We start from the raw sequence: 23,089 nt of genomic DNA on the forward strand, positions 1-23,089 counted from the left end.
AATGAAGTGCTTTGCTCAACTCCACCAACAAATACTGCAACTTACATCTGCACAAAAGAACGCAAATGCGCACGTGAACTTGACCATGCTCAGAACTCCCATTGTGGATGCGCTCTTCAACAACGCTGAAACATTTACACATTAGATTACAAAAGAGATCTCAATTTGATATTATGTATATTGTCTCTGCACATCTTGCACTTTACTGTATTTTCATGGTCAAAGTGATTCCATGCATGTTGCATGCTTTCAAAATCCATAGTTTTTTTTATTTCGCCGGTCTGGACGGCATGTCCTAACGTTAACCAGACCTCAGGTACCACCCAAAATGCCACAATAACCAATCAGAAAAAAACAACAGCAACATTTTTTAGAGTCACGGGCATGGCAATCATTATTTTTATGATCGATCGTCGCTGTCATATCCGAGTACTCGTTCACATCCCTAGTAATGAACATTACATCCCATTGCATTACATTTATCACAACTTCCTGACCTTCATCCTCCAATCCAACCCTCTTTTCATTTAGCTGTGCATGTGGTGGTTGTTTGATAAGATGCACTTATCAACGTGTAACAAAACATAATGCTTTTCTGTTTGCGTGAAGTCAGTCGCATCTCAGTACTCGAAGACATCCTAAAGCATTTTAATTGAACTGTGCATTAAAAACAAAGTGTGTGTTCAAATGGCTAAAGCGAGAGAGCAGGATTGTGGGGCAGAAGGGAAGGTACGAGAAGACAATGTTGTATTGGAAGAGACTATATAAATAAAAGTCTGGTGGTGTACTGTGCTGACAGACAGTCTGATGTGGTGTCTTCGCGTCTGTAACAGGGAACGAGAGACTGAGAGTGAATAGATGTACCATTTTCTTCCTCTCTCACTTTCCACTGTGCTTTTGATGTGACAGGCAATTGCAGCTCTCCCACCGAGTGTGGGGTGTAAAGTTGTTGTTCTGACGACCTCTTTAAATCTCTTCTGTCCCTGTCTATCTACTCACCTCTCTCTTTCTGTCACGCATTGCCAATTATTTTGCTCTCAGCGGCTATGTGATTGCACTTAAAACGCTGGCCAGAGGGAGGACTGCTCACCTTTTGAAAGAGGGCAGAATGAAGAAAAAAAGAAGGAAATTTTGTAGATAATGGGATTGAATGAGTCAGGGCAGGTGAAAAACTGGAGGGTGGAGAGGCGTTTTGTTGACACAAGCTGCAAACCCTAGTGTGCTGCGGCTGCTGCCTACATACACATCATTTCAGACATCATACTTAAAAAACAACTTAAACCAGACTAAGATGTGTTGTTGATCTTTAAGATAGTCTAGCTGATCTACCATACTGGTCTTACAGGTATTTAACTGGTCTCACATGCAGCCAGACCAGCTGACAAGTGTCTAAAACCCTTATAAACCAGTCCAGGCTGGGTCATTGTGAACATGCAGTTGTTTGTTTGTTTGTTTGTTTGTCATGCCTAGTAAGATAGTTACATTGACTAAGATGCATTGTTTTAAGACTACATTGTGTACAGAGTGCTGGAGGGGCGGCCTATTTTTTTTAGACCACCCTGGAAGTTTTACATTGGATTTTAGATCTAAAATAAGCTCTGTGACCAGCAAAAGTTTATGATTCTGACATGTTTTTACATCTAGAATAGATGATCTTCACAATTGAACACTTATATTAATTTTACATCCTAAATACAATTGAGTTTTCCTGGTTGGGTGTGATGGCATTTAATATCCCTGACAACCTCTGTAGTCTCATCGGTAGTCATTTGTCATCAACCTCCCTTTTCAAAACACACAAAAGCTTTTAAAAAAACAAAAAAACGAGTGGAGTATTACTGATGTATTTCATGTTGTAGAATAAGATGTGAAAATATCTTAGGCTTTTGTTAACCACAGATGTTTTTCAGGCAGTTAACCAATAGCTCATTCAAAAAACAACTTTGATGCAACTAAAAACAACTCATTTCTGAATTTTAGGACTCCTAGATTAGTTCCCACTCATTTTACCATACAGACAAATCTTCATTTAAGAGTTATAAGCCTTGAACCAAACCAACCATCTATAAGGTGAATTACAACATTACAAACTTTAATTTGAAATAAAAAAAGTACTTAATACTTAATGGCTTTAATGATGGAAAGAACTGCAATCTTATGAAGCACTACGAATGACATCAATTAAAAAATGATGGATAAAATATAAAACTTGATTTAGAATTGTATTAATATAGAAAGATGTATTTTAAGTTTATTGCAAAAGATGCATATTATGCTTACAAACAGTAGTTTGATAATTCGCAGTGGTGCATTGGAGTGGACAGGCGTTTTGCTTGTCATCACAATTTGCTTGTAATTCTTTGATTGGTGGAGATTTCTCTTCAAAATCCTGATTTAAAAAAATAAGTTGAAATAATGTGCACTGATGGCTTCAACAAAAGCATATTCCATCAATTCACAACCTCGCAGCTCACAGTAGGTCTGTCTTTAAGGGTTTGTAAGTTATCTTTCAAAAGTTGTTTCCCCATATGGAGAAAATGAATAGGATTTTTACCTCAGGAACCCGACTGTAACTACAGAACTTCCCTCTTGTATGGTATAGACTCAATTTCAGTAGCTTCCCTTTGCTATTAAGTGTCGTTCTCCTTTATCTCATGTTTTGAGGATGCTGCTGTGTTATTGAGAAGTGCAAGGTGTTCCCCGCTTAACCTTCCTCCACTCCTCTAATTGTTAAATGAATCCTTAACTTGTTTGCATTTGCATTAACTGCTAGATTATGTTAATTGCCAGGCTTCACTTGCCAGAGCGGTTGTTTGATATTATAATGGAGATGAGTTTAGCAGAGAGAAGTGCATTTGCTGGAGCACTAAAGAGGGATCAGCACATACTCTTTAGCATTTGTCTTTGCTCATATGCACGGCAAATTTAATTCGCCGTTGCCGATAAGAGGATGCAAGTTGCCCGTCATGTTAACCTCTTATACCCAGACAGGTTGTTTGCTTGTCAAGCGCTGGAAGGGTTTTGTGGGTTAGCACCTCATCTAAGAGCTCCTGGCATCCCTGCCAGCTCATTCACACACAGTAAAGCCAGGTTTCTTAGGGAATTATGGGTTTTATTAGCTCTATGCACGGACACTTTTCCTAGGTAAAAAGCCTGCTCCTCACTAACTGACCTTTCTGCTCATAATCTTTCGAAAAGTGAGCAGTTATATCTTTTTCATCTCCTGTTCAACCGACAAACCATGCAAATGCAAATTCCACAGATAGATGCCAAATGGTGCTTGTATGTTTGCATGGTGGTCTGCTTTTATTTTGGCGAGACTCACTTTGATTTACTGTCAAAATGAGGAAATTTGTGAAAAGGTAAAAAGTGAGCATGTAAAAAGTAGCCTAATTTAATTAATCAACCCTGTTGTATGTTTAAGCAGTGAGAGTAAAGGACCCGATATATACTTCAAGCAAATTCAAAGGCGAACTAGTGTGATATAATTTAAAACAAAATCAGGCTAAAACTAAGTTCGTTTGGAGTTTATTTCAGGAGTTTGAAATTTCTGGAAATGTTTGCTCCGGCTGGTAAACTCCTTCAAACTACCATTGGTCATTGTAATAGGTGGGTGTGGCTCTGGGGCTCCACCTTCTTTTACGTGGAAATCTTCTTCTTTGGTAGATTTCTTCTGTTCAGTGCCTTAAAGACGCAAGTAAAAACATGAACACTGGAGAACTGCTTTATAGTTGAAACTGAAGTTGTAATTCTAATTGAAAGCTTCACTGACACATATTTTTTTCATGTTTCATGCTGTAAAGCTGCTTGCTTTATTGTATATTGCTATAGAAATTAACGTGGCATGACTCAAGTACCGTATTGCAGAGCTCATGCAAACATATCCACATCGCTGTGATCTGATGCTTTCTTAACTGCTGTTTTCTCACCGCTGTCATTTTTGTTGTTGCATTTATTTTGTTATTGAGAGGAAAGAGTGCAGCACAAACTTACATATTTTGCTAACAGTATACTGCTAAAAAGTTATTTAAAGCTTCTTTTTACCCCTAACTGAAGAACACAAACGACTTTGGCAAAAACAACTTCAACTGTTGTTCCTCAAAAGTTGCTAAATGGGCTGCTTGCTCAAGAGGGAGTCTTTGGAGCACCTGAGTTATACCATCTGCTCAGGTCAGGGAATTGACATAAAATTTAACAAGGTTCAGCTGCACACTATAGTGAATTTTTCTCCTCTGATAGTTTTTAAGTGAATAGATGGTGAAGAGCAGTGGGATAAGAATGGCCTGAACAGAAATCTCAAACCAAGAGCAAGCCTTATCTAGAATCTTCTTCTTGCCCTGCAGGCTGCATCTCATCTTTGAGATTGTGCCCCTAGCATCACGCCTGGATGTTTGCCCTAAACCAGTCCAGATTGGGGTTACAAAATCTCAAAATAGATTCATAGATGCCTGACATCAGGGTTCAGTGCTATAACGTGACAGTAGAAATGTCAACTGTTATTTGTTATATCATAATTTTATTAGGCTATTTCCAGTGGGATTTAAAAAAAATAACAAGAAGAATAACATAGAACAGTATTTCCTGACATTTTTTTTGTCCTGATTCCCCCACAACCTCATCAGTAATGCTCAAGTACCCCTTCATCCGGAGCAGCATATTTTTTTCTTTATGAATTGAACTGAATGCATCAGCTACCAGAAAATGCCAGGTTGTTATATGATTAAATATAGTACCGTTCAAAAGTTTTCAAACTGTATTTATTTGTTTAAAAATACTGTAAAAACAGGAATATATTGTGAAATATTTTAAAATGTAATTTATTTCTGTGATGGCAAAGCTGAATTTTCAGCATCCAGTCTTCAGTGTCACATGATCCTTCAGAAATCATTCTAATATGATGATTTGGTGCTCTAGAAAAAAATCGTATTATTGTTAGCAATATTGAAAACCTAATATTTTTGTGGAAACCATTATACCTTTATTTTCAAGATTCTTTGACGAATAAGAAGTTCAAAAGAACAGCATTTATTTGATATTTTGTAAAAGTATTGTCACCTTTGATCAATTTAATGCATCCTTGCCGAATTAAAGTAAGTTTTTTCTTTCAAAGAAAAATAATCGTACCAATCCCAAACTTTTGAAAGGTACTGTATATTTCATATTTTATTGCCAAGCATCGGTGCAACTTTGCACATTAATATAGAATTGCAGGAGTCCATATATCGACTGTTTTACAGCTTTGAACGGGACTCATCCAGTGGTATTTATAATGTACAATATTTCAAGTCTTTTATTTTTAACTCAAGTGTTATGTAATGTGTGGCAGCTGTTTTTGTACTGATGCTTGATTTATGTCTTATCTTTCTTTTGGTTTTCTTCCATCAAGCTGATACAAAGTACCTTTCATTTGTAAAATACTTACTTAGCTGAACTATCTGAAAGAAAGTGAATATTGTGATACTGAATAAAATGACCTGTATGCCTGTGTATTTTTAGTAATTTTACCAGGAGGATATCCAGGAGCAGGGATATGACTTTGAGCTTGGACAAATGATGGTAGTGTTAGACAATCATCAAGGACTGAGATCCCTCTATCTCTTTTTCTCTCAGCCCTGGTCCGCTGGTGAACTGAATGCAAATATCATGAGATTTAGGCTTGATTTGGTGACTTAACTTGGAGAGCTTGTAGTTTGATGCCATCAATATCTTTATGCTTTTACAAGTTGAGGATGTAATGTTGGCATGGAAACAGCTAGCTGTTTCCATGGGACCTTGTTGAGTAGTTGTTATGGTAACGAACTCGTTTCTGTAGAATATGATATCTAATATTTAAGTATCGATCATGTTTCTTCTAGAGACTGTGGGTTTATTGTTTGTTTAGGATGCGTTTATGCTAAGATGAAGGACCCTTATTGAGTTTTCCCATTACTTGCATCATAACACATGATGATTATATGGAGTCAGCGATGAGTGTGTGGGCGTACGTGGTACTACTGTAGTGAAGATTGTCCCTCAGGTCCTCGCCTACATAGGAACACACACTCACACTCCTCCACAAAGGAATCTGTGTTAGCGGGTTCTTTCTATCTCACTCCTACACCATCATCTACTCTTCATCTACACACAACTGAAGAGTGCAAGAATAATCAGAGATGCCCAAATGGTAAAAGTCCCTCTATTTTTATCCTCGCCCCGTCCTTTCCTTGTGTCTCCCCACCTCTGTTGTGATTGGTAAAGTGGTAGGTCCCTCTGGCTTGTTCGTCAGGGTGTGAGAGAACACCGTTGGCTTTCCTATTAAAAAACCCAGCGGAGGGCCGCCACCTCAGTCTCTCAGCCCTCAGCCCTCCCTTTCAGCCTCATTTGACTATTTTGCTCTTTTATTCTCGCTTTCTGTCTTTGTGTCTAACATCTGTGATTCTTCAAAGCACTGCCGAAGTAACCTGCTGTTAAACAGTGCCATCTTTCCTCTGTTCCTTTCATTTCTTTCCCCTCGTTTCATTTGCATGGCTGCCGTCTGCTGTTCCTCCTCTGTCAATCATCTCTCTCTCACGCAGTCTTTCTCCCATTTCATTAGTTTTATATAAGCCGTTTTCTCTCCCCACCCGCTCGCTGTTGTTTCATTAGTGTTGCGTACCTTTTGTGTGGGTTGTGCGCTCTAGCTCAGCAGTGATAATGTGTGAGCAAACATGAAGTTGAATAATTGAGTTCTTATGTGCAGAAGCTCCTAATGTGCATGCAGGTAAACCAACTTGCTGAAACCTAGTGGATTCATTTTCACATGTGCAGTAATGCCGAAGCAGCGTATGTATGAGTCTGTTCGCTCAAAGCTTACATCTCAATAGGTTTTTATTTATTCAGGGCCAGTTGCAAAGAAAAAAACAGGCTGATTGATTCAGAAAGGCTTTCATGCAGCTCTCTGGAAAACCCGAATTTTTAGAGTGAGTTTGAAGTCCTCTATTTAAGATTATAATGTCAAGTGGCTCAGCTGAACCCAGTTGCACATTCTACAGTTCTTAGTCCCCAACTCCCAGACTAAATCTGCAGACTTCTTTGCTGATTTTCAGGAAGAATTTGTAATATAATGTGTTAAGTGGAGCAGAGAGGACTCTTATTGCTATACTGTTGCTGAAAGCATAATCAAATTTGTTATCATATTAGGACTTGCATTTATGCATTTGACTGGAATTGTTCGTTCAGGCATACACTATATATCCTTACAATATTGATTAAAGGCAATTAATATAATAGTGGCCATTTACCAAGATTGTAAGGATATGTAGTATATGTTATATTAGGTATATTATTCATATTCATAGATATATTTTTATATTTAATTCATATAATTTTTAGTTGAAAAACTCTGGATCTGGATTTTTAAAAAATTAACTAATCGCACATTTTTTCTGTAATTAATCGCACCTAACATTACTTTTTTAAACATATTTTTATATTGTAATAATTTCACATTTAATCTGCACATTAATGTATAAACAGCATAAAGACCAGTATGCTGTAAATATTTTATCTAACAGATATTGCGCAGAATGCATCGTTTTCTACAGTACATTACTGTTGTAATGGAAAGCACAAAGCAGTATGTTACTGTCAGAATTTGGCAGATTTTGTACAGCATTTCTTTGGTGTAGGAAATATACAGAAACTGAATAAAGTTATCAAACGCTTCAGTCTTCACTTCATAAATTATAATTAAATGTAGATTAATCCTAATTAAAGCTACAAAAGTTATTCCGTCAAGAGCAGTCAGTCATTTGTTCTTTGATTTACATTAATAACAGACATCACAGCAGCAGGTTTATTAGGCTAATGTCAGTTTAAGATCTGAAGCATGAGCCATGACACAAACAAGGCTGCCAATGAGAGCTCTCACTGACTGCATGTCCACACATAACATAACATGAAAGCACATGTCCGAAATACAAACTGTGTGCTACACCGAAAAAATGCTCATCCCGTGCACTCACAACAGAAGACAAACACACGGAGCATGAATGTCCGAACCCCGACACCGAACCGAAACCAAACTAGCCCTAAGTGCCAGGATCCGTACACCACATTCCGCACACAAAACGACTCGCCTGGACAGAAGAGCGTATGGCCCAAGCAAACTCGGGACCGCAGCACACACTCACATTGATGAGACAGTAGGAGTGACAAGGGGCCTGACTGGTTTATTTTAATGTACATGTATTTCATTTTTTTCAACATAATATTAGATAATTTTAACCATTTATCTGGCTTAGCCAGGCTATAATATGAAAATAACTGTTGTCATATTAGCATCAGCCACAATTTTATTATCAGTGCATCCCAACTTTTCACCAAAGCAACTTGCATATTGTGTTCGAGCAGTTAATGCATTCCCTGCCAACCAAACCAATAACCTTGCCGTTGCTAGCACCATGTGCTAGTGAATTAAACCTCAGGAATGTGTTCCAATCTCAGGTAGAAGCTTATGTCAATTTAATCCTTGAATAATTTGATGTTAATTAGATATTCTTCAACTGAAATGTTGTCTAGCTGTCATAAGCCAGGTACATGCACTTAAGTTTTCCTCAGGCTCTTCAAAAACCGTTTTACCAAGGTGGCAAGGTGCACCAGGAACATTTCATTACGTGCTACTCCAGGTTCTGGCTGGATTGACATTGGACCCGCTTCAGTGCTGGAGACATGCAATGCTGGATACACGAAATGGGTATGGGTGACAAGGTGCAGGAAGCACCAGATGCATCTCATCACTCGTTGCCAGCAATATTACATTTCCATACATCTCCTCTTGGCCTATGATCAGCCCAGAACTGGCCCAGCGATTTAAGATCCATCCATAATATACTTCAATTGAAATTTCAAAAGCACTTTTTTCTGTTATACTTATATTGTGTTATAATTCTTTTTGGAAAGTCATTTAAATAATTTTTATCTCTGCTACAGTTTGGAAAAAGGTCTTATTGACATCTACAAATAGTCATCGTGCTCCATTAACTCAAAAGTTCATTTTTATTTTGCTAAAGGCCTGCTATATCAGGATTTGTAATGTTTTTTTAATTAATTTTTTATTTTTGGAAAAAGAAACTTGAGGCATTGGAGCCATTGGCAGCTGTCAGCACCTCAGTCAGATAAATATTGCAGCTGCAGTTTGCAAGATGTCACACAGATTTATTTCCAGGATTTTGGTTTGACACGAAAATCCATTTCTCGCACAGTGATGTCAGAGCTGTTTTTTTCACAGCCTGTGAGACGTCGTTCCCGGGCTGAAGATCTGACTGGTGCTAATCAATGCTAGCAACGCACAAAGACATCTTGCGGTAATGGGATGCAGAATATCATGTTGTGTCTGCTCGGCGCTACAGGATGGAACCGCGGTGTCAGAAATGTGCTGGAATGCCTTTCTGCTGAGCTGGAGTGTGCAAGCGTGGGTTCGGGCAGCATAGCAAGCTGTCCACGAAAAAGAAATCTATGTTTGGATATTGGTTTATCTGCGACCGGGTCTGTTCTTCTTTCATGCTTCCCCAGCTTCATGCAAACATGTGTTCACGACATGTGCATCTGCAGCAAGCTGTTTACATACAGTATGTGAGCCTATGGCACTGCACACAAGAGAAAGAGAGAAACTGTGTAGGCTAAACCCATAAGGGTAAGACCAGAAACATACTTAAGGCAAGTACACGAGTGCATATTTAATTTGTGCTCTTACAAATCCTAGTGTTCTAGCAGGTGATACATTTACATTAAAATGCCTGTGCCTTAAAATTGATCTAAGTTACTGTAAGCATATTGACTGTAACTATCTACTATTATACCTGTAGCTGTATTGTAAAACAAACTATTCTAAATAGTTTTTATAATTGTAATAATGCAAATAAAATTATGTTATGTTAAGTTATGTGCATGATCATTTATAGTTGCATTTAGATTACCTTTGACGTAATCTAATGATTACCTAAAGTTAATATTTAAAAACACTATTAAAAAAAAAATAAATGTAATGGTGAATATTCATTTTTCATATAAATTCATTATTATTATTATTATTATTATTATTTTTTTTTTTTTATTATTATTTTTTTTTTTTTACAAAATAGTATATCTTTTTTTGATATTGGTCATTAACTGGTTGTCGGTTATAACATAAAAATAATTATTGGCTTATCGGTTTCAGACGGAATTTTAATATATCATATAGATTCTTGTGCAGAGTATATATTCTGACCTAAGAAAGCATGTACATATTTCATTTTGTGCTCTATTCATTCTCTGTTTTTTTTTATTTATTTTTTTATTCTGCCATATTTTATTGGAAACCCAGAGGCTGACAGTGGGAGAAAAAGAGTAAGGGGTTGTTGAGGACAAAAAGAGGCTTGTTTTTTCTGGAGGCTATAAGTTAATAAAAGGGTTGAGATTGCGCTACCCTGCAGGAAAGAATCCTGTTTAAATGTTAATAGGACACGGACTGAATGGCTTTAAGGGTGTGTTTTGTTGTTCATGAACTCTACTCTCAAACTAACCTCATCCCTTGGTTTTGTCCACAGTGATCCCAGACTCTTTGACAGTGACGGCCACTGCTCAAACTCTCTCGAAAGTGGAGGGCGACACTCTACAGCTGAGCTGTGAGGTCACACGTCAGACATCCCAGCATACTCACGTGTCTGTGGGCTGGTACCTACGTCCTGCTGATGACCCCAATTCTGGTCCACGTGATCTGGTCACTCTGTCACGGGACTTCGTTCTAAGGCCGGGGGGACAGTACCGCCAACGTCTATCTTCAGGTGACCTGCGACTAGACAAGACCAGCGCCACATCCTACCGTCTCACCATCTACAAACTGCAGCCCACAGACCAGGGAGAGTTCTACTGCGAGGCCTCTGAATGGATCCAGGACCCGGATCGCTCCTGGTACGCCATGACCCGGATGGAGTCAGAGAAGACGTCTGTCAAAGTTCAGCCCACAGGTGAGGGGGGGGGGTCCAACACAGCATCTTTCCGATTGCTCTTTCAGAAGGAAATTGCTCTTTCAGATCCTAATTGCTTGTTATACACTGAGATTTATTTAATTTAACACATTGAATAGAAGAGGTGTTGGTAAAGAAAAGCATTGTTTTCTTCTCAGAGGTGGAAAAGCACATATTTAGTGCCTAGACAAAGTAGACATCATATTTAATGTGATATATGAATAAAAATGAGTCTGTGAGGGATAGAAGTATTGTATGATGGTTTCAATAGGCCTCATTCATGAAATGTGAAAGAATTTGCATACTGTGCATAAATTCAGTCTTATGTAAACTAACATAAGAATGGTTAATGAATAATTTACAAAAAAAGTCTTCCATTTGTGATTCTTGAAGGATATGTATTGTGTATCTGGGTGTCATTCGATCAGCTGATGAAACATAGAACACAAATCTTTCCAAAACATTTACATTGGACAAACAACTCTGAAATTGGACAATTATACATGACCTAAGACTGGATAATTACCCAAATATTTATATTTTGATATCATTTACTCACCCTTATGTTGTTCTAAACCTGAATGATTTTCTTTCTTTTGTGGAACACAGAGTATATTCTGAGAAATGTTTCAGTGTTTTTTATCTAAACAGTGGAAGTCTGTAGTCACTAAAACGGTTTGGTTACGCTCCACAAAACAAAGTCATACAGGTTTGGAACTATCCCTTTAAGACAGTGCGACATATTCAACAAACTGTACTATCCTTCACAATCTTGTTTTTGATTATAATACATATAAAGAAATTTTAGTGTTTTATATAAATTAAACATAGTGTTTGCTCTAACTAAGGTGATAATTTCTTCAAAAACTTTCCTCCACAGATGTGCACATGTCATGCGTATGGTTACCTTGCTCTGTAAAACAGGGTATGCATAACTCTACTTCCCTGCAGAAATGCTTCAATATGCCCTGTGAGCTGATCACTATCTAAAATTAAGCACATTACCTGAGTCCCTGAGCCGTGGTTGCTGATCCTCTTAACATTGAACTCCCTGTCATTGAGGACAGAGCAGGCATTGGCTCTCACATGTCCACTCCACTCATTGATATTGTGAGTATCATGAGGGTTATCACAGAGCATTGCGTAATGAAGTCTCAGTGGTCTCTTAGCATCAGGTAATGAGCCAGTCGCATCGACTCATATGACACCAATCCGTCAGTTGAGTAATCACCAATGGCTGACATCTGCTTGATGACCAACATTTTTAATTGGTAAAAATGTAAATTCTGTCATCATTTACTCACCCTCATGTCATTCCAAATTCACAATGTTGTTTCTTCTGTGGAACGCAAAAGGAGGTATTTTGAAAAATGTTTCAATTGTCTGAACAATGAAAGTGAACATAGTACAGAACGAGAGGGAAAAGAAAGAAAGGATAATATTTCAGTGTTTTTTGTCTAAAAAATGGAAGTCTGTGGTCACTAAAACGGTTTGGTTGCCAACATTCTTCAAAAGGTCTTTTATGTTCCACAAAACAAAGTCATACAGGTTTGGAACAACATGATGGAGAGTAAGGCCCAATCCCAATTCTCTGTCTTACCCCTTCCCATTACCCCTTCCCCTTAGTTTTGCACTCTCACGTGAACGTGCAAAACTAAGGGGAAGGGGGAAGGGGGAAGGGGAAGGGGAAGGGGTAAGACAGAGAATTGGGATTGGGGAAATGATGATAGAATTTACATTTTTGGGTGAACTATCCCTTTAAGACAGTGCAACATATTCAAAATACTGTATATATTTTGTGTTCCACATTAGAAAGAAATGTCATAAGGGTGATTAAATGATGACAACTTTCATTTCTGAATGAAATGTTTGAATTTTTGAAAAATGGCACATCAAACTTGTAGCCAATCAGCAGTAGGGAGCGTGTCCAGTCATGATGTAAGAGGAGAGAGAGTGAGCTGAGCAGGAGGGAGATTTGAAGAAAGACTTTCGAAAGAGATATGGCTGAGAGACATTACAAAAGAGAAAGCTCAGAGGAATATCACTGGAAAAAAATGGCTATGATCAGGCAAGAGCTCTAGGACCGATTTTAATATTAGAAAAGCTTTCCAGTGCTGGAGAGACCTAAGCAGGAAGGCCTGAAAACTGACACTGAGGTTGCATTGTTTCTGCTCCATACGTGAGTAACATTGGTTTTGAGTGTCATGTCTGGAGCCGGTGTGCGGCTGACGTCTAACACCGAACTTTTGCTTGTATGTAATCTTGTACATGTAAGTACTTGCTTGTACAGTGCTATCTTTTGGAAATTGAACTTAATGCCTTAATTAAAAAAAGTAGGAAAAATCCAACCTTTAAGGACACCAATTTTCTTGTGAATGAATAATGTGAAAGAATGCATAGTATCCTGGATCCATGAAGTAACTGGCCTTTAAAAATAAAAATCTGCCTGCCTCTATGGGAATTTAACATAGGGGTGTCCAGACTTATACACCCTGTATTTTAAATAAGAACATTTATTTATTTACAATACATTATTCATTCATAAAGAAAATTGGTGTCCTTAAAGGTTGGATTTATCCTAATTTTTTTAATTAAGGCATTAAGTTAAATTTCCAAAAGATGATTTTTTTATTCCTCTTTTTAGTCAACTTTAGCATGGGTGTCTAAACTTATGCATAGCACTGTATGTACTCTTGTGCTGTATGTTATTTTTTTGTGCTTCTGTCATTTGTTCACCATCTTTGCTTTATTTTTCACAAATATTTTTGCTTTGCTTCTGCAATGATTAAAGAGAAACTCTTGCATTGCATGTTCGTGCATTTTGGGGGTGGAGCAATGAAGGGAGGGATGTGTTTGTTTCGGTTGATTCCAAATATAACAGTGTTCAAAAACGATTTTGAGAAATCGCATACTGCACCTTTACCTATCCCTTTCAGTTGTTGTCAAAGCAAATAAGGCACCTTTAGACACTTTGCCAGGCTTTTGGCCTTTAGAACCGATGTTGTTTGATATCACTGGTCAAACCTGTCGTGGCACGTCTCTATAGCACCAAGTTTGATTTTCAATCAATAATGACTAAATTTTGCACTGTGTGTCTCACAGCTGTCATATTATGTGAGATATTGTGAGAACACAATGTAGAGGGTGTCATAGATCTGAACTTTTTCTCTCTCCCCTTCTCCAGAATAGCTATATTTCATGGGACAGAGGCTGGGGCTGAAAAATACCACCCTCATCTCTGGCTTTAGTCCATTACTTTCCAATTTATTACAGAGCCATAGCTCCATCCTAAGCATAAGACAGCATGTACAGCAGACATGAGCGCTGTCTCTCTCTGACTGACTGAACACAGGGCAGTAACTCAATCTCAAAGCACGCTGGCCCAGCGGTTTGATGAGAATGGGAGGTGACAGCACACCTCCTCATCAAACACTTTTCGGAAAGGAAGCTGCGAGTGGCATGTTAATTCAGCCCTGTTATTGGTCAAGAGTCCCAGGGGTGGGTGGATTGGACGAGGAGAGGACAGGTTGTGATTTTAGGGTGTGGATGTTGGATGGCTGTCTCCCAAGGGCACCTCCACAGAGCCAGGCTACAGATGGGGACCGAGTCTAATGCATGTGATTTGTGTGTAGGATCAGGGTGCGATGAATGCAGACCAGACAAGCTCCTCATAGAGACAGATTGGAGACTCATCCACTTCCTTTCAGCTCACCTGATCAATTATTCTTGGTACATGGTCATTTAACACTGAATACCTTGACTGTAAGTGGAGTTTGGGTATATCAACCAAAAAAATGTTGCTCCAAACCCATATGACTTTGTTTTGAGGAACATGAAGGAAGATATTTTGAAGAATTTTGGTAACAAAACCAACCACTGACTTCAATTGGACCAAAAAAAATAAATAAATCAAAATATCATATTTTTAGGCTGAACTATCCCTTTAAGGTTATTGTGGAAAACAGAGTTTTCCTTGCTCTTTTGGAATAAAAGTCTGAAATACAATGTATAGCTCTCTTCCCAGTCTGCTCAGACCGTCTGCTCAGACCATTTACTGAAACTAAGCTCTAAAGGTTATTCAGAAACCGTCCTACCGTCACAATCATAGGCTTTTTAACATTCGATCACCAAATTTAATTAATGCATATTCAATATTCAACATTTTGGCCAATGTGATTATTAAAGTTAAATTAAATTGCTGCAATTTGGGCAAAAAAAGGTCAATTGTAAATAGTGTAGCAATGTATGAAGCACCACTCATGCAGAAGTCACTTTAAAATCAAGCAGCTTTCTGTTGGTCAACAGTGAATTTGCATGACCACCTTGAACAAAATCTGCTTCTGGAACATTTCTGCCCTATATTTTGTAAACAGATTGCAAACGATAAAACAGTGTTAACTACATCTGTAGTCTAGCCAATTGACTGTTCGCAAAGACCCGCCCCCTTTAGTTACTGTTGCCATGTCTGACAAGTGACGCCGCTCTCACGCCACTCCATGTTCTCACGCAGAGAGGACACTGAAAATGCGCTGACAGACAGGACAGACCAGGTTACTTTTGATATGAAACAAAGTCTCACCTTTCAAATTTGGTCTTTATTTTAAAGAAATTTAAGCAATAAATACTGTTTTGTGGCTTTTTAATGTGTCATGACAGATCACTGTAGAGCCTCAATTAAAGCTGCCCGTGAACTGATCATCTCTTCCTTCTAGTTAATTTATAGCATCAAATAAACCGAATGAACATTAGAAGGAATGTTGTTTTAACCGCGGAAAGACGTCAATACACAGTTTTTCAAGTTCAAGTCCTCCAACATTAATCTACTAACTCTCCTGACTGCTGTGTCGGACAAAAATGGCGGATTCAGCGGATGGCAGAGTATGTTGTTCAGATCGCCTGTCAATCAAACTCCCTGCGAAGGGTCAATTGTAAAAATTTTAAGTCTGCATTCTGCTTCAGAGAGAGTGAAAAATGGTCATGTAACACTAAATAACCAATGTTTTGGTGCAAGAATCTTTGACTCTGAGTGGACATCAGAGAAGACTTTTAACAGAGCTAAGAGTGGATTTGAAACGGTGAACTGAATCAGTTGCTTATAATAAACTCATTTATCATGTTTATTGGTAAGTGCCTTTTTCAAAGTTTCAGAATGTGGAGCCATCTACAGTAAATGGTCTTTGAAAGCCTTTAGAGATAGTAATTTGTTTTAATGCAACTTAAGCACCTCCCGGTCAAGTGTCCCAGTTTCTAACAAACAACACTAACTAAATACACATAATGATTTTGTGAGTTTGTTACAGCTCACATTTTCTTTAAAAGATGCTGGAAATTGCATACAAGAAGGGTTTATTAAAAACGCTGGGAACTTTATTAGAATGTTGTTTTTAAACAAATATTTAATGGATTTTCAAGGTGAAGTCATTACGACCTGATCCTTCAGTATGCAAGCCAGGCTTCACCTGACTGAGATTCCCATTAGAAATTCCAGAGAGCATTTCAAGAGCAACACTGAGACGAGAGAAGACAGATTTGTCTGTAATCCCTTTTTCTAGCTGGCTGTGTCCAAGTCCCCTTCTAGCTAGACAAGATGCTCACTGGGTTCTGTCCTGTTAGGCACAATTGAAAGTGCACTTGTCTGTGCAGGAGTGATTGGGTGGGTCTTTTTTTGTGGGATTTGAGCCAGTTTATGTATTTTTATTTTTAGTTGACTGAATTGACTGGGCTGGATTGGCCGGAAAAGTCTGGTTTCAGCTAGTAGCTGTGTTTTCTAGCTGGTCAACTGGTCATGATGCTCAAGCTGGTTTTTGGAGCACGGTGGCCAATAACTAACTTGGTCCAGCTAGAAACCAGTAACCATGTTCCAAAAAAACACATTAAACTGGATTTTCCAGCAGGGAAGCTCAAAGCTGGAGAAAAGAGCCACGCGATTACGCGCTCGGTCATGTGTGATTACTCCATTTTGCATATTTATGTTGACATTAGCTCAATGCACACCATATGTCATGTTCATAACGTGTAAACGTTTGTGTGTTTTCTCTCTTCTGTCTGTTAATGTGTTTATTGCTCTGGTGAACTGTGGGGAAAAAACAGAAGTTGTGCGGTAAGCATTAATAGGACATCAGACGGCTCATTGAAGCACATACTACAGCAGATCGATGGACTCGTTTTGTGACAAAGCTTTTGGCAGCGAATCCCATACAGCAGCTTGTTCATACAGCCCCCTTCCAGCTACCACAGTTATAACCGCTCCGTCGCAACACAATTGTCTCTTTCTCTCTCTCTCTCTCTCTCTCTCTCTCTCTCTCTCTCTCTCTCTCTCTCTCTCTCTCTCTCTCTCTCTCTCTCTCTCTCTCTCTCTCTCTCTCTCTCTAGTTAGCTGTCATACAAATCTATTGTGCATACTAAATTCAAATCTAATGGCGTCATTCATGCTGTGAACCCTCAATCCTAACATTTCTTTCCCATTCTAAATTCTTTATTCATGTGACTTTGAGAGTATCCCTCTCCTTATGAATGCCACATTTGTCCACAATCATCTTATTGTACTGTACTTGACTATAACAAAGCTGTAAAAGGAGGTAGAATGTCTTCATAATTAGATTCTAATAAGTTGCCAACCCCTGAGGTCTTGGGTTCTGGGAACATAGTTACTTTGTGCGACTTTTGTACAAAGCACTTTTGTGCTCCTGTCTGTCAATCATCTCTTTTAGGGCATATGGAGGAGAAATTATGAAGTATAACTAGTGTACTCTTGCTGTCTCCCTCTCTGAGCTGTCGAGCAAGCTGAAACATCACTGCAAACTGTGGGATTATTTGTACAATTACTTGCTGAATAATTCAAGATTTATTTTTTAAAGCGGAAATATTTTTTGTTTTTGATCTCTTTTTTGTTGTTGTTGCAATACCATCTCCCTTACGTTTTTTGGCTTTGATTACATAGTACAGTGGGTCCTTGATCAGTGAACGCCCTTGATGATTGCTGCATGACTGTTTCTCATATGCGCAAAATGCACGAACATTAAGGTTGGGCAAGATAGTGAAACTCAATATTTCCAGCCTTTTTTCAGTGCTTATATATTTATATCACATTTATTATTTATTTATGAAATAATTACAGTACTGTTCCAAAGTTTGACAATATAATATAAACATTTTACTGTCTTTACTGTTAATTTTGATAATATTAATGCATTGCACACAATAACAATACAATTATTCATATTAATATTTAAATTTATACTGCCCATAAATGGTAGAGTATTTTTTGAGTCATGACACAAACAAATTGTTGAATCTGAGAGTTATTAATAGATTCTTTGAAACAAACCTGAAGTAAGGAATAATTGACAACGGGCCTTTGAATTATTAGAGAAATAATGCACACCTGAGGTGGTAATGCCGTTACACCTCGGGTGTGCATTCTTTTTCTAATAATTCAACGGCCCGGAGTCAATTAATCCACTTGTACTACAGTTACCACACCTCAAAACGTTCTTCAGATGTTGTATTTCAAGAGATTTGTCAGGTTCTTGTCCGTAAAATGCTCTTGTGAGTAGGACTAATTTCTTACGCATTTAATCCCAAGCCTCTGTTGCTAATTCCAAAACATAATTTTAGAGCTACAGTAGTAACGGAGACTTGAGCCACTTATAGCAGCCTAATGCAGTTATTAAAGAAAGAAAGCAGCGTTTTTATTAATAGCGAAACTTTAAGTTTATCTGCTCCAAGAACAGAGCCGTTATTACATTGCTAGTGAAAAATGTCATGTAGCTTTTAAGTTGTTATTTTACCATTTAACTTTACATTAAAATCCTTGTAAATGTTGCTTCATTCACAATTTAATTTGAATATTCAGTGTATCACCCAACCCTAATTAATGCCTATTTATTGCCACCCTTTTAATCCAAAATTTACTAGGACTGATAATAGATGTAAAAAGTAGGAGTTTAGAATATTTATTGATATGGAATGTGCTGATTAGCCATTGATGCTTATTATGAAAGATTGATCTGCCCATGAAAAAAGAAATCAGTCAAACAGCAGTCATCTCACAAACACAGACATAATTTAGATTTGGATGACCTCTCTTCCACAACAGACTGATTTAGAATAAAGGGGTATATGTATTCGCCTAATGTATCCTGTTGATTTTCCATTCGTTTCCATGTGCAGCTCTTCATCTCCACTGCTAATTAATCTGTCTGAAGCGTGCTGATTTAGTCCTAATACGCAGACCGGCTCCATTCAGGCGGGCAGTAATGTCCTAATGGAGCATCATGCTGCTTGAGTACCACAGGAGAAAAGGAAAAACAGCCACTGGCCTTTGTTTCCTTGTGATCTGTGAATTCCTCTTTTAGCACAGGCCTGTTTACTGTGCTGTTATTTTGGAGAGCAGTGCACAGCGTGAAACGCAAATAATGACTGCATGTAAAAACACACATCATCATCCCCCCTTGTACATTTCCTGAGTCCTGTCTCTGTGTCAGTGCCATGTACTTATGTAGTTAGAGTGTTTCTCAGGAAGTGTGTTGTAGTAATTAGAGCCCAGGGGCAATCACCTCTGAAGAAGCCAAATGAAGTGAAGAAAGTGCTTTACTGATGAGGCGCGCAAACTGCATATCATAAGAAAATTAGTCCTATAAATGAGGATTCGTTTGCGTTTGATGTGTGTCGGTTTGAAGTTAGTCTAATGTGGACTGTTTTGTCATGGCTAAATCATCTTTTCTCTCTCTTCCTCTCGCAGATCGGGACTTTAGTATCCAGGTGAACACCGAGCGCCGGGCCTACACGGCTGGTGAGCCGCTGGAGCTCCGCTGCACCATTGACGCTCAGAATGTTCCAGAGCGTTTCTTCTCGGTGTCGTGGGTCTTCAGCAGCTCACCCGTAGCCGTGATCGGGCCCAGCGCCGTGCCCGTACTGGGACCCAACTATGTGGAGCGAGAAGCGTCCGGCCTCCTGACCGTGCGCAAAGAGAGCCCCTCCATCCACCTGCTCAAGTTGCAGCGGCTACTGCCGGAGGATTCTGGGAAATACATCTGCAGAGTGACGGAGCGGGAAAAGACCCCCACTGGAGATTTCATCGACCGCAGCAAGCGGTCCCGAAACGTTCAGATCACTGTAACCCCTCTGAGTGAGTATCACAGTTCTTCATCGGCCCTCTGTTTCTAACTGGCCCCTAGAGTAGTAGGCTGATACCTCTCAACAGCTCGCTTATTAAATGAAATTATGAACCTTTCGGCCTCACTTCTGATGGATTATTCTGATCTAGTTTAGCTTATAAGCTAGCAGTTTAAAAGAAGTAGAGAGTTCAGAAATTGATTTAGTAATATTGTGGAGGCAAACTGCCATTTAAGTTCTACTTATTCTTGCTGATGCTTTCTAAAGTATACACTCAGTATCAACCAATATTTTGTCTGCTGTTTTTTAGTTCTTGTGCCAGGTGCTCTCTCATAGTGCACAGACTCCCACTGTTGGGAAATAACAGTAGTGTAAAAGTAGTTTAGCTGTTTTCAAAATAGCAAAGCTTTTTGTGTGACTGAATGCTACATCAGTTTTTGTCACGTGTGTGTGTTTACTTGAACAACAAAATCCTGATAACTTTCAAAATTCAGCTCATTATAAAAGCCTGACAAAACATGAAAAACGTGTTGGCATGGGATTTAGAAGTTGAGTTTTTTTTTACAGTACTTGAGCTTGTTAATGTACATCAAATAATCTGACAGAACGTTTATATAGAGGTTTACTTGGCTAGTAATATTGGAGTAATGGGTAAAAATCTAGGTTACATATACATACAGTTTTGGGGGAAACACATTACAAATAACTTGAGGTACGTAATCAGATTACTTTTTCAAGTAACTAGTAAAGTATTACATTACTTTTAAAATTTACAACAAAATATCTCAGTTACATTTTCAAATAAGTAACGCAAATTACTTTTTCCAATTTATTGACTGACAGATCTCCTGTCCCATTGTTGAGAAAAGTGCAGAGGCGTTGTGTGTAAACATGATGGTTATTGTAGTTCTAGACTAAATGTGAGCGTACATTTACTCATCTGACTTGCACAAAAAAGATTCAGTATTCCTCAAAATGAATAAAATCAGTCAAATGCAAAATCAGACTATATGCAAATCTCCAAAAATTAAATGTTAAATAAAACAAATATTTTATGCATTTAATTTCAGTTTATTTACCAATGTACTTGCTGCTGAAGTAAAAATGACTTTATATTTTTTTCTCTCCTGCGTCCTATTCCTCCGTTATCCAGAATGGCAGCAGAGCTTTGTTTGAGCGTTGCCCTCTACTATACAAGAGTGAATTTGCACTTCTTTCAGCCTGAGGATTATTATTTCACTTTTGGTGTGAAAGGGTCTTTACATTTGGCTAAAAATAGCACTTTTTTGTTATAAAACACCCAGAAGAGGTGAGAAAAAGTAACACAAAAGTAATGTAACTAAGTAACACAATTAGTTACTTTTTAAGGGAGTAGTGCAATATTGTAATGCATTACTTTTCAAAGTAACTTTCCCCAACACTGTATGTATGTATGTGTGTGTGTATGTGTTCAGCTTTGCCATCACATGAATAATAAAATGGAAAATGGCTATTTTAAATTGGACTAATACTTCACAATATTCTTGTTTTTACATAATTTTTGATCTAATAAATTTTTGATCTAATAAATGCAACATTTGTGAGCATAAGAGGCTTTTGGACCCCAAACATATGAACAGTAGTGTAAATGCAATTCCGATTGTTAAAAAAAATTATCATCTGATGATCATGCTAGTTATTTAATAAGACGATGCTCAATTAAATACCTTCAAAAGAGTTCTGTTTGAAAGGGTAGCTTTACTATTGTTTATATACTAAGCTGCACTTTCAGAGTAGCTGCCCTGACACTGGTGGTGTGCTTGTGAGTGGATAATACAGGACTGTAAAATTGTTTAATGCACAGCATTTTTTCACAACTCGTTTTGTGGAGTCCTGAAAGCCCTTGAAATAGCATTGCATTTCAAGCGAGAGCTACTCGAAAAGCCAAGTCTAACAAGCATGAAATGATGGTGGGAATACCGTCGCCATCAGCACAGCCTTGATAGATCCCCAAGGTGGATGTTACAGTGCCCAGGCAAAGAAACCACAACTGGGCTCAATGAGTTGATGAGAGCTAGATGGGGGAGAGGAGGTTAATCAAAGGTTAGTAAGAATCTGTTCTGCTTGGACCTTGGCCACCCGAATCAACCCTTTTCAGCAACGGTCCTATCAGACTCTATAGGTTGAGGGAAATCCTTACTTCTCCCCAGGGGATCTGCTTTTAGAGGGTTTTAAAGGACCTACAAGTTTCTACAAGAACCTTAATAAAGGCTAGATAAAAAAAAACGTAATTGGTCCTTTCATATGATAGTGGCAGTTTCCTTCTGAAAGTCCCCCTGTAGTCAATAATTGTATCCCTTAAAACTCATCTTTGATCACTAAAATTACATATAATTTGTTTGTGAATGTAACTCTACACCCTTGCCTCATTTAGTATATGCAGGTCTATAAATATGCAAATTATATGCACTCACACCAGCTCAGAGGTCTACTTGTTGACGATCACACGTTCACGTGATTGGTTACAAGGTAGTTTGTGACGTCAGAAACACCAGCAATTTCAAACAGCAATTTTACTGCAGTTTTAAAGAGAAAATACTCAGCAATAGTGCTGACTTATGAATTTGCACATGGTTTGTCTTAAAGCATATTAAAAACACCACATGGACATATAAACAACATTAAAAGCTTAATTTTCACCATAGTGGGACTATAAATCAAAAGTTCACCAAAAAACTTCAAATTCTGTCATCATTTATTAAAGGGTAACTCTCGCCAAAATGCAACTTTTTGTTAAGCCTGGAACACACCAAGCCGACGCCGACGAACTAGCGCTGATGAAAGCCGATTGTGTTGTCGCCTCGCGTCAGGGTAAAAAGCTGCACTTGAACACACAGAGAGAACTACTGCCGACTGTTAGCTAGAATGTGCGTTCTACACCTGCGTGTAAATGAGACAACTGTCTATTTCTGCAGATATAATCGTCTATATTTGTCATTCAAAAAGGGAAACCGACGCTTCCGGCT

At 38.3% G+C, this 23,089-nt stretch overlaps 1 protein-coding gene across 2 annotated transcripts in view; it reads left to right on the forward strand.

The window, feature by feature from the left end:
• igsf3 (immunoglobulin superfamily, member 3) overlaps positions 1-23,089 on the forward strand; it is a 164,907-nt gene that overhangs the window by 90,271 nt on the left and 51,547 nt on the right. For both annotated transcript variants that reach the window (XM_081369291.1, XM_081369292.1), the window contains exons 3-4: positions 10,548-10,967; positions 19,711-20,097. In XM_081369291.1, coding sequence (XP_081225417.1) covers positions 10,548-10,967; positions 19,711-20,097 — 807 coding nt within the window. The remainder of the gene's footprint in view (positions 1-10,547; positions 10,968-19,710; positions 20,098-23,089) is intronic.

Source organism: Scardinius erythrophthalmus, assembly GCF_964197995.2.
Source record: "Scardinius erythrophthalmus genome assembly, chromosome: 6".
NCBI classification, from domain to species: domain Eukaryota; kingdom Metazoa; phylum Chordata; class Actinopteri; order Cypriniformes; family Leuciscidae; genus Scardinius; species Scardinius erythrophthalmus.